The following is a 13332-nucleotide window of genomic DNA, read 5'->3' as shown; positions in this document are numbered from 1 at the left end:
ATGTGGTCTCCCGATGCTGACCTATGTCCGGGGTACAAATTGTACCCATGCCTGGGGAAAGCAGACTCTGTGAAGGTGGAAAGGGAAATGGTGAAGGGGGGTGGGGAGGGAGAAGGGAGGGAGTTGAAGGGAAGGAGAAGTAGCAAGTAGTTCTAGAGGGAGGTAATTTTGGTAATTCAGGAAGATGGGGGAATTCTTGTGTCTGATTGGATGGTTAAGTTCTCGGGTTTGGGGATTCGGGTGAGAGATGTTGCTGAAGAAATAGGGAGACAAACAGTGCATCACTAGTTAGTCTGTGTTTTAGGCAGGTCTGTGTACTTCTTTAAGGGGCAAGTGCTAGTTGTATGATGGGTCTGGAAGATGTGCTCAAGCAGACCCTTAAGGTATGAAGCTGTTTAAGATGTGCAATTGGATACACGAGGCTAAATTCAACAGCCAGGCTGTTAAAGCCTGGTACTGCAATGGCCTATGCTGTGAACCACAGCTTAGCCAAGGGTTGACTGCATCCACAGGGGAATTTGGGGAGGGAGAGAAGGGAGACAGAAAGGTCTTGACCACTGGAGCCACACCTTCTTGGTAGCCTATGGGGGTACGACCTGAGAAATGGAAGGCTAGAAAAGTAATTCCTTAATTAAAGGTGAGGAGTCCATGGCCCCATGACCGTCAACTAACATTTGATGGCATGACCAGGTAATGCTGCACAAAACAAACTCACATGTTAAGGATCTGTGCTAATTTCACCATGAATAGCCTCTTCTCCCACCGCAACCAGGATACCACAAGGACACCGCGCTGGTCTTGGAAGCAAGACCACGCAGAGCAACAGAGGTTTGAATCTTGGATCCGTGCTTAGAAACCGAACTCAGGTATTAGGCACGTTATAAACAAACAATAAAAAAAAATAAACCAAATTCATGAAACACACTGCTATGACTTTATGTAAGCTAGACCTATATACATTATACCATAATACCTGTGCGCTTTTTCATCTTTGTTAAGGGTGCCTATGGACCAAGTGATGTATCTGCCACAATAAAAAATACATTCGGCCACATTACGAGGTTGGCGGAAACCCTCTGGTGCAAGTGGCCGCCAATTCTGTAACACTGAATATGCCGCCTTATATCCGGGATATCACAAGTGGAGCCGGAATGTTAAACACTAATTCCCATAGAGTCCCATGGGACTATACCCTTAAAAGTCCAAACACAGTGAGTTGGTCCGGGGTGGCCATGACAAGAACGGCATTGTGTCAAAACACTGTACCATCATTGCTCCAGGCGGAAGCCAGGAATTCGCAGGGTGCTGTCATTGTCTAAGGGGACTGGTACTGGTGGATTAAACAAATCATCCTGCCTTATACCTGCACCTATGTGCCCAGCACATGCATTCACTCACATGGAATCAACCATCTGATTAACCTTACTTGGGCACGCTCCTTTCCGGATGGAGATATTGTCGAGTGAAATGTTCATGTGCGGTAGGTCCCCTCGGATTGCTTCAAAGATGACCTATTTGGGTAAAAGAAGGAGACATTGGTCATTCTTCACAGGATATTCCCAGCCGGATGACGGGGAATAATTCAAGCATGTGAATCTATGAACGGTCCAATGTCGGAGCACAGATAGATCCATTTGCCATGGGGATCAGAGACTAGTCCACCAATAGTACTTTTGCTCCACACGGGCTCCGTTCTGAAAAAGTCACTACAGCGAACATACACATAAACTCCCTGCTGATAGAACTCAAAATGGCTGACAATGACCTCCTGGGGAATGTAATGAGGAAATAACACAAGTAGGATGTTGTCCTCCCATGATTTCTGGATTAAGATCTTTACAGATCCTGCATGTCTCCCCACCCCAGACCGCCACGTTTCCTGAATTTCCACCCCCCACCTCTAGTTGTGTGCCAAATCCCTCTTTGTGTATGCCCGCACCCCCTCTCCCTCAGAGTATGTGGGTATGACAGAGTATCCATTTTATACTTTTATAATGCAATTCTGCCAAAGCTCTGCTATCACAATGGGTATGGTACAAAAATAGTGAAATGTCAATGCGTGTGAGAGCACGCATGCAGTCAGAGCATTCAAATGAGCTTACGAAGTGATTTTGAACCCCTTGGGGGTCATTACGACCCTGGCGTTAACCATGGCGCTATTAGCGCCATGGTTGACGCCGTTATTTTACCAACTCCGCCATGGTGAATGGGGGAATTACAGCCCCATTCCAAGGTTGGCGGGGCAGTAATTCCCCATTCACCATTGGCCCTTCCCCATTCCCATGTTTGCCCCATAGGGCTCAATGGGAATGGGGAAGGCGGTAATTACGGTACCGCAAATTGCGGTACCGTAATTACCTCGAAAGTCCCTTTGCGGGTTCCTTCTTTAACGGCTGGTAAAACCAGCCGTTAAGGTCGAGACCCGCAAAGGGACCTCGTAATTAGGCGGTAAGGGTTTAACGGCACCGACACCTTTTACGGTGCCGTTAAACCCTTACCGCCTGGGTCGTGATGTGGCCCAAGTTGCAAGGACGAGTATGCTTGTCCTTTTTGCATGAACTTACATAATAGCCTGCCACTTATTTTATAAGGAACCATCAAAGGTTATTCAGGGAGGGAACAATATACAGAGAGATAGAGTTCCAGAGAAAGGAAAACGGAGAGCAAAGCAGTGCAACTAGGAGGTGGAACAAATCAGACAAGGAGAAACTAAAAGAAGCTGGGAGGCGGGTAGAGGGCAAGACGAAAGAGGATGAGGCGGTACATAGTGATGAATGGCATAACAGAGTAGAATGAGTACATTTAAACAGAATTGAACTGCAAGGATACAGGAAACGGAAGCCAGCAAAGAGAAACAAGCAACGCAAGGGAAGGTAAGACATGTGCAGAGGTGGGACGTTGAAATAAGAGATGAAGGTCTACATTAAGGACAGACTGGAGAGGATACAAGACGCAGGTTCGAAGATGGGCCAGCAAAGTGGAACAGTGGTCAAGACTGAGAATAAGAGTGCTGGTAACTGAGAAGGCGACCAATGGACACAACTCAGAACGACCGGAAATAACACCTACATTCTAGGAAGATGAGGATAGAGGAAGGGAAGGGGAGAAATGCGTAATCGAGAATGACAGGCATGAGAAGAGGAAGGTGAGTAGGAGAGAATGGGCCTCATCACAAGGTTGGCGGTATCCCGGTGCTAATTGAGCCGGGATACCGCCAACGCAATTAGCGTTACCGCTACTTGGTCCGGTGCAATTTGCAAACGGGTGTTAAATGGAGATTTTTACCTCCAGCAACAAGCTTAACCCCCAACTCCTGATTGGGCCAACCCTTAAATGCGGTGGTAATAGCATTACCGCCGCATTTAAGGGTTAAGTTAAGGCCCAATGTCAGTCAGTAAGGGTTATCCAACTCCAGGCCTGGATCCATGCCAGGTTTTCAGGATACCCCTCATTAATATCCATGAGATTAATTAGCATACAATGATTCTAAATGTATGCACATTTTTCCTTATTAATATTAATGAGGTATATCATGAAAACCCCTCAGGATTCTAGCCATCGAGACTCAGAGTTGGCCAACCCTGAATTATCTAAGTGAAGGGAGTAAAGGGATATAGAGCGAACGTCTCCAGTCTCTGGTCTCTGCTACTGGGTAATGAAACAATGCCCTGTGTAGATGGTGGCACACTTGCTTTAGGTATCTAGTATTAAACAACCACACCCTAACTCCCTTGACAATGAGGCACACAGAACATTATAACATGACTACATTTCTGGTTCTCTATTCTCACAACTGAAGTATCAAATGGGAATGCCCCCAGACCATGCAGGCATCACTTTGCACATTTTAGCAGGCTTGTGAGGACTTTGGTGGCAACATGTGGAACTGCAACCGAAATTGCAGCACCAGGAGCATGTATACTTAAGTATATAAATATAAATTGTGATTTAGTAAAATATTTTAAAGGCATGATATCAGTAAAGGGAGACATTTGTTGCATCTTTTTTCCAGTCATCAGTGTGTGATGTGGCTACAGGTACACAAAACAGCACAATTTATACAGCTACTTTGGAATGGAGGGTTAGGTAGGTTGCATCAAATGGGGGATGGGGGCGGGGCGTGGAGGGTGTGGGGTAGTCCTTCTTTTGTGTTGTTGGCCGTCACAGTTTTTTGTCTTGGAAATCTGGTCACACTATGCTTTGCCCACAAATCTTCGCAGAGCAAAGTGAACAAAGTGAGCTATCTGCTCCCTTAATGATGGATGGGAAAAAAGACTTTTAATTATCACAGATGTCCCATCAGGTATGCTGTCCACCAATGGGAACATGGCGCCTCCATGGCAAGATTCTTTGATCCAAAATACTGCCACTCCATCATCATTATGGTGGGCTAGGAAATTATACATACGACAACAGGTGCAACCAGGCAACTGCAATGACAGTCACTGAAGGGGATTCCTCGTTTAAGCTTTTAACTATTTATTAAATCAGTTATTTTATGCTTTATCCCAATTGGATTATTGTTAAAATATCAACATTGTTCTTTTACTTTAAAACATTTAAGATTATTTTGATCCCTATTTACCCATTCTATCTCTGTACTTTTTGGTATAATTAGTAAATATTCTGCATTTTCATAAAAACATCTGTGTGGACCATGGTCCTTTAACTCTTCACATACAGTATAGTTTTTGAGTATTGTAATTTTTGATTAAGGGCGTTTTCATATAGGATTTAAGTCTTGAACATGGGCCGTGCAATTTGCTGGTGAGACCCAAGAGTCGTTCAAGGGGATTCGACACACTGACACCCTCTGGGCACCACTAACTTGTGGTTGTACTTGTGTTTGGGGTTTACATGGCGCAAGTCCACCTGGAGTGCGGCGCCGCGGTGTTCAAGAATTGAGGAGCATTGGAGGGGTCCTGATTACCACCAGGATGGCGTTTCAGTATGACGGGGTAAAGCATGAGAAAAGAATGTTTCCTGGGCTTTTCCCTGCAGGCTAGTTGAGTTTCCAGCCTTGCAATGGTCTAGCTCCTGGAGGAGCGTGCATGCACTGTCCAAGGTATTATGTTTGTCTGGAAAGTTAGGAGGTTGCCTTTTAGGAGTTACAGATAACTTTCAGAATGATTAGGATGGTGGTGATGTGGTCGAGATCCCTTTGTAAGAACGTGAAGGCATTTACTTCCAAAGAGACACCATTTTGTAAGCACATGTGTATGTTTTCTCTTAAACCATTCTCCCGTGTTTCCCTCCCTGCATTGCAATATTCTAACTCGCTCTATAAAGCCAGGCTCTAGTTGCATGTTAGACTATAGCATTAGTGACGCGTTCCACGGGCTATACTGGGGGTAAATGGCCCGGCAGCCCAAGTTAAAGGGCCGAGCGAAGCAAGGGCATTTAACGACGGCACCGGGACGTTTACCCCTGGTATAGCCCATGGAATGCGTTACTAACGCTTACCAAAGAGGTAAGCTGGGGTGTTAAAAAAATATAAAATGTTGTTCTATGAACGATATGCTGCGCGCGTCCTGTTCTTTGAATGAAAATCCTGTGCAAAGATAGCTGCAATGGTTGTGGAAGGGGGAGCTCCGTACGGAGCCCCTCTTCCATTTCTATGGCGGTTGAAAAAGTGAAATAAATGGAAGCTGTTGCGGCAACAGCAGGTGCTGCTGCTGCAACAATCAGGTAAGTCGGGGAGGGGGGTTGAAAAATATTTTTTCTTAAAGGGAACGGAGGGTGGGGACCAGATGGATGGCGGGGCAGGGGAGGCACTCTGCGGGTTCTGTGGAATGCAGGCTGAGATCAGCGATTCAGCCCACAATCCAAGGAAGCTGATCAATAAAAGTCCCATTGTTTAGTGATATTGACTAAAAGTGTGCCTCTCACTCATCCAATCTTGTGCGATCAATGCCCAACTGCGGTTTATATAACGACAGAAGAAAAATTAATACTTATCTACAAAGATTATGACTCTTGTGTGTATGCGCATACAGGGATTACTACAAGGCAAAATAATAATAATTTGGCATTTATATAGCGCTACGAACCCTCAGGTATCTGAGCGCTGCTTATTATTACCATTACGGTGTGTGGTGCTCATTTATCGACCTTGGAAGGATGAAAGAATGAGTTTGGCCCTGTCGGGATTCGAACCTGCGTCAGCAGGCTCTCCACGGATGTAAAGCGAGCGCTCTACACGCTGTGCCACTTGACCAGCGTAAAAACTATATGAGATGATCCTGGAAGTATTTATGTCCCAGATCTCAACCAGCACAAAAGCTCTTAGCTTTGATACTGTCCAACAAATATCACATCTCGTAGAGTGCCCAGATGGCATGATATCAGATCTCTCTGCTCCTCAGACCCATAGGTACCAGAATCTGAGTTTAGATTCTGACGTCTAGATGGTAGGAAAGGCGACCATGCCGGCATCCCAGACACCATCTTCATGCACCTGCTCACCCAGTAAGAGGACTGCGAACATTTGAGAGCATAACTCCTGCCCTGATCAGCTTAGGCGAGCTGCTGCTGTAAGATCCATCATCTTGAAGACCAGCTGCATGCGCGAAAATGCAGTGGCTGCCATTTCTGCAATGTACGTAGGAGAGAAACCGACCACCTACGGCTGCCAATACAGCACTAGAAGTCAAAGCATAGACCGAACTGATCTCCAGGAGAATAATTAGTCCCAAGTCCCGTGACTGTGAATAACATTGCACCACTCATCACACCTGTAATTACCAAAGGACTGGAGCTGCTCAAAACACAACGCATCAGGGAGTAACCACATCCTAGACTTCAGCCCAGATTTTCCCAGTATATTGGCCTAGCTTCAAAGACCTGCTGCTGTCCCATCAACTTTCCTCACATACATGTACACAATCTAATTTTCCCCACAAATCTATGTTCCCCCTCCGCCCTTCTTACACAGTACCACATTTCTCTTGTAGCTAAGTTGGCACGATATAAATACTAGCAAAAATGACCCGTTCTCCCAACGGGTTCTGTTGACATACATGACAACACTCTCATCAATTGTTGAAAATCAATAATCCTGTAGGTTGCTGTTCGGATTCGCTTATCGCTTGATTTGCTTTGCACCCTGACGTAAACTGCAGTGAAAATGGGCACGTGTGGCTGGCTGGCATCCCCCAGAGCAGATGTTGGGGGGAGGCGAGAGTTGGTGTGCTGCTGCATACTAGGACCGTCTGTGCTCTCTCCCCATCTGTCACCTCACCCTGGCATGGTGCAGTTTGTTGCGGTGCATTGCGCTGAAAATATATCGCAATCGGTGCATCCGAGGGCCTTGAAACATGGTCGAGTTTTATTCCTCATGTCGAGACCGGTCCTTCTACAGCCACGCTGATGTTTTACCGATTTCAGGATACCGTCTCATGTGTGAAGGTGCTGTCCAAATGTCATGTAGCCAGTAATGTCCGGTGGGTCCAAACAGGGAACTATGCACATTTTGGTGCAGATTGGTGAAACGGTGTGGCATTGTATAAGGAACAACGCTTCACCAAGCCACAAACCGACAAACAAATGTTGACTTTTGCTGAAAATCCGGGGAAAGGATGGGGTGTCCACATGTCATGTAGCCAGTGATGTACGGAATATCCTAACAGGTAACTATGCAAAATATGGTGCAGATTGGTGAAACGGTGTGGAATTGAAGTGTATAAGGAACAATGCTTCGCCAAGCCACAAAACCACAAATGTTCACTTTTATAAATAAATATATATACCCCCAATCCAATGGAATGTTCCTTTCTCGGGGGTCTCCCAGTCTATTTATACTCCCCAATTCCCCAACAGAATAGAATGTTCCTTCCTTGGAGGTCAGCCTTCTTTGCAAGTGTGGAGTTGAAGCTCTACGTTCACTTAGACATTACCTGCATTGGCTGTTGGGTTCCATTTTCTATGGTGACCAATCCCTTGAGCCAGGTGGGACTCTGAATGCCGCTCGCTCTCCAGATGATCTGTTCTTCTGATGCGCTCTTCTTCAGGACCCTCAGCTCAGGGTTTGAAAACCCATACATGTAGTAGTTAAACTCGACGCAGACCTCAGTATTGGCACAGATTTTACGGCTTTCCAGCTTGGCAGAGCCCCCTTTACCAAAGGCATTGGCATTCTGGTAAATGTAGTACCCCTCTGTGGAGAAAAAGAGAGGGCAAGTCAGTGAAGGAACAATGTGCAGCAGCATGCTGGGTAAGCAGAGGTCATTCCTATTTCACAGCAAGACCCAGATTCATCACTGGGGTGGCCAAATTTTGCAAGCTACCTACAAATAAATGGGTTCAGTTCCAGGCATATTGCAGGCATATTGCAGGCATATTGTTTGACTGCAGGAACAAACTGTGTCGGTTTTACACTAAAACCTGCTTAAAAACCGGGAGAGAATCACGTGATGGGTTGGAAGAAATCATCGGCTTCGTCTTACTTATGCACCTGTTATGCTCAGAAAAACAACATTTCCCAACTCACTGTCACAGCTACACTACAGACTCTCATTAAGGTTGTTCATCATCACACATCATCACACAGTGAACTTACAAAGAAAGGACCCGCTTGGCAGGGGGTCTTGGAAGGTATTGCACATTTACTCACTTTGCACATGCACTTTTGTACTCTGACATGCAAATTATGAAAATTTAGCGGCAGGGAGCCGCCTGCGTGTATGTCAACATGTAAATGCACTCCACCACCAAATTACTCATTTTATTCAAATGAGCTCCATTTAGGGGCTCATTTTGGAGTTTGCCATATTTTAGCGGCAAGGAGATGTTATGTTTACACTTAAGCATACACAGGTCCCTGCCGCCAAAGTTTCCTCATTTGCATGGCGGACTACAAAATGGGAGGGCAAAAAGGTTGTGTGCATGCTTGTAGCTCAGTGGCTTGGAAACAAGACAATGCAGCGCAACAGAGGTTTGAATCCTGATCCCGTGCTTAGAAGCCACTCGCTGGTATTAAAAGAACAATTATATTATACTGCCATTTTGCACTCTGCCGTGTAAACTGAGAAAACGCTGCCTGCTATGTAAGCATAGCAGGCAGCGTTTACATTGGATTCCCATGGTATGATGGAGAGGAAGGGAGCAGCGGAAACGTATGTTACACTCCACCCCTCCTTCCCACCCTACAAATGAATGAAAATGTTGTGTAATGTAAACAAAATGCGTAAATGCTTTACACAAGGCTTTTATGCATTTTGTGTATGTTACACATAAGCCAACATGAGCTCCTTGCTGTTTTAAGTGACACTCTCTATCATGTTTTCAGGGCATAAGTCTCGGGAGGATAGCTCAGGGGCAACGTGCTTGCCTTGGAAGCAAGACGACATGGAGCACCACAGGTTAGAAACCTCTGGGTATTAAACGCGTTATGAAAACCTATCATGTCATAAGAAGTCTAGTTGTTGCATTATAACTAGATTTAATTGCCAAGTACCCTAGACACAGTTACTCTGACAGTCCTGGCCCTCCGCCTCCTTGCCTAACCGCCCTAAACTTTGACTTTGGGCCTCATTACACGGACGGCGGTAAGGGTTAACGGTCACCGTTAATGGCAACGGTGAGCGTTAACCCTTACCGCCGTACTACGAGGTCCCTTTGCGGGTTGGAGGATTTAACGCCTGCTTCTTGCAGGCGTTAAAATCCAACCCGCTAAGGGACCTCGGAGCTAATTACGGCACCGCAAAATTGCGGTGGCGTAATTAGCGCCTTCCCCACTCCCATAGAGCCCTATGGGGCAGAAATGGGAATGGGGAAGGGCAATGGCGGAAAGGGGATTTACCGCCCCTCCAACCTTGGAATGGGGCAGTAAATCCCCTTTCCGCCAAGGCGGTGCCGGTATTTTACCGGCATGAGCCATGGCGCTAATAGCGCCATGGCTCACCGCCTACCGTGTAATGAGGCCCTTTGTCCTTTTACTGAGATGGGGCATTAGGGTGATGTCATGGCACCACAACTATTTATTTAGTTCATGCATTTATTTATATACAGGAGGAACAATGTTCTTTTCATCACAAAAGAAAGTACAATAGATAAGAGATCAGATTTGACGGGTTGCAGTGAGCTTCATACAATGGGGTGAGCTCATGGGACATTCTGACGAGGTTGTGGACGGGAGGATATGTAACAGTCATTGGGAGCAATACATAAGTGGCCATACGCAGAATAAGGACAACCAACACTGTACATTTTTAAGTGAAGGTAGGCGGTACGGCCAGCTGTGTTCGGGATGTGACCATGATGGGTGAAGTGCTACAATGGCGGCAGAGGAGGTGAGAAAGAGGTAGGTTAGAGGTGGGGGAAAATAATTAGCTAGCAGGTGGATGAGAGGTAGGTTAAGAGGGTAACTCAGACGCGAGGAGGTAGGCTTTTAGTCTGGTGTTGAACAAATCCGTGAGGACTTTTTCTCGATGTACCAGGAAGAGAATTGCATGCAAGTGGAGCAAGAAGAGAGAAAGAGTGGAAGCGAGAGGAAGCACGTGGAGGACGAGTATCCACAAGGGTAGCCAAGGAGGCAGATATTATGTGTGAGGCGCCCACTTGCCCTGTCACTTGGGAATGTGGCCCTGCACTGCACCCAATTATCAGAAACGCATCTGTTTAGCTATATCTTGCAGAATGGATCTAGAATTTCCTTGATTGTGTTTTCTTCAGTCTTACTTGCATCGGGGTAGTCCCCCGGGGCGGTCCCTGATCCTGGCGGGTGTATCACATTGGATCTGCTCCAGTCTCCGTTATCATTTTTGGACTGAATCAAGTCACAAAATGGCTTCTCGTTGCTGTTGAAATCACAATCGAGAAAGATGTCTGCACGAAAAATGGAAAAAATTAAAAACAATTATGAAGTATATTTTATATGACATTTGTGGTAACAAAATCAGTATGTTCTTATATATTACGATTGAACCTCTTGCAAATTGAAATATAAAATGTGCAGTGAGTATATAGTGACAGCATATTAAAATGCACACTATAGACTGGAATGCAGGTAGTTTAGTCAACATCTATAGGATACACTGAAATAAGCCCATGATACACTGATATGCAAATAGCCTACCCATCCCAGCAACAAAAGGTGCCATAAGTATGCCAGCATATGAACAGGAGGGCATTGATCATTTAGGTTTCAATTCCCTTTTCTAGCTTCGTCTTTTGCTATCAGAGTTTACCACCTATTCCCACTTGTGAAAGAGGGATAATATTCCATGAAAAACTGAACACAGAGGCAATAGACTTTGGTAGTAAAAGGGGGCGGGGCATAAGGAAATGGAAATACAGGAGGATGGATCTTGCCAGTGAAGAAGCATCAGACTCACCCCAACACTACTACAATTCAGAAAAGAACTCGAACCGACCTCTTCAAGGAGTCTCTCCTCCTCGCCACCTAGGCCATCACATCGCACCTCCCACCACCCGACTTACTAGATGCCGCCCGTCCCTCTCCTCCTCGCCACCCAGTACGGCTGTACCCCTCCTCGGTGCCCCTCTGTGTCCTACGCCCCTCTGTATATCTGTTTTGTTGTTACCTCTGAAAAGCGCTCCGTTATGCATCTGTACTGTTGCATACATCAGTAAAGCGCTTCGTTATGCATCTGGCCTGCCCCCCGCAACTGTTCGTTACCCCCCACAACTTAATTAGTACCTTTACCCACCCCCCACATATATTTGTGGCCAAATTCAGCCGAAAAGAAATCGATGGATTTGGCTTCGACCAAATCTCCTGCGATGAAACCTGCCTATCCCAATCTTCACTACAATCAGTATGTGTGCCCCGAAGGTGCTATAATCTGATGTCTCTTAGGAACATCTTCGGGGGGAGGGGGATTTGTCATCGGACGCTTTTAATAACTTTATAAGTGCCTCTTCCCATTGGAGAAGCACATCCTGCTTGGTGTTTGTGTATCTATGCGAGTATTCGCTCAGGACAGTCAACTCTGCTCTAGCCCGTCGCTGCAGGTCTATGAGCCATGAGTTCTTGTCAGCACAGATAATGTGAATGTAATAATAATAATAATTATAATAATAATTTCGCATTTATAAAGCGCTACGAACCCTCAGGCATCTGAGCGCTGCTTATTATTACCCACGGTGTGTGGTGCTCATTTATCGACCTCGGAATGATGAAAGGCTGAGTTTGGCCCGGCCGGGATTCGAAACTGCGTAAAAAAGGGACATGATGTACAATCGACATGATGTATAAAGCTCAGAATTAGTCTTTAGAATTAATCAATAGGTAACATAGCCACTACTAAATGCCAAATAATTGATGCAGAATTTTCTGTATTATTTGCCAAGAGCATGCCGCATATTTCCGGTCACCCGTTCAGAAGATATTGGGAATGTGTGTTTCGTTGACCCTGGGTCCCTGGCTGTATGTGAGCACAAGGGCAGCCCTTGTGCAGCATCTCTCCTGCTCCTATTGCGGACCTGGCTACATCGGACAATATATGAACGATGGCCATAGAAGGAGGCAAGGTGGGAACATTGAAAAAAGTCCCAGGCATTCCCCCCAAAAAGAAGAAAGCTTGACCATCCTCCAAGCGGCTATCAGTGTCACCATTTCCTTACCTTCACACGGGGACACCTGGATGCTGTCGACCGCAATGTCTGACTTCCCCGCATCACCAAAGACACCTTCTATGATGAACTGCAAACAGAGATGGACATGATTGAAGGCATCTGCAACTCAGCTCACATTCCCTTCCAATAACACTGCACTGCTTTACTCCCCTGGTAAGACGTCAAATCAACATGGACAAAAGAATCCTTACCTTTCTAGGAAATGACCAAACCTAAACTAAGTATGGGTTAGTCCCACTCTGCACCCAACGCAATGTTACTGCAATGATTTTGCTAACTTTTTAACTTCTAAAATATCTCTACTTCATAACTTTTTAACTTCTAAAATATCTCTACTTCATTCTTATATTCCTTCCTCTTTTCTCGCTCCTTCTGCACCTTTGACATATCCTAATCCCTCTTCTGTTGCACGTCTGCCCTCTCTCTAATTCGATATTTCCTCCACCGTAGCTGGCGTTCATCCTACTTCTTCTCCAGATGGTTCTCTCCCCTCTTCTCTTATTCTCCCAGTTTACTCTGAAATTCTGCCCTATCACACTGCTCTTTGCAATACTTCGCTCTTCTCCTCCACTGCTCCTTCCTGTTACAAATCTGCTCAATCCTTCCTATTCTTAAAAACCTATGTTATGCCTTCTAATTTCTGCCCTATATCACTTCTCCCCTTTCTCTCTAAGCTCCTAGAACGCATTGTCTACACTCAAGTTTCTGCTTTTATCAAACTACATTCTCTTCTAC

The 13332-nt window shown here is 45.6% G+C and overlaps 1 protein-coding gene across 1 annotated transcript in view; it reads right to left on the bottom strand.

Annotated features, from left to right (window-relative positions):
- The window catches only part of LOC138457973 (IgGFc-binding protein-like), a 344303-nt gene that overhangs the window by 232599 nt on the left and 98372 nt on the right, over window positions 1–13332 (bottom strand). Inside the window, exons 9-12 of the mRNA XM_069607205.1 lie at window positions 12586–12664; window positions 10678–10824; window positions 7896–8155; window positions 1427–1511 (exon numbers count right to left, since the gene is read on the bottom strand). Of these exons, the coding sequence (XP_069463306.1) occupies window positions 1427–1511; window positions 7896–8155; window positions 10678–10824; window positions 12586–12664 (571 nt within the window). The remainder of the gene's footprint in view (window positions 1–1426; window positions 1512–7895; window positions 8156–10677; window positions 10825–12585; window positions 12665–13332) is intronic.

This window comes from Ambystoma mexicanum, chromosome 1p (genome assembly GCF_040938575.1).
Source record: "Ambystoma mexicanum isolate Mex_15411 chromosome 1p, UKY_AmexF1_1, whole genome shotgun sequence".
Taxonomy (NCBI): Eukaryota; Metazoa; Chordata; class Amphibia; order Caudata; family Ambystomatidae; genus Ambystoma; species Ambystoma mexicanum.
The sequence above is the reverse complement of the archived record's forward strand: the minus strand, read 5'-3'. Positions and strand labels throughout refer to the sequence as shown.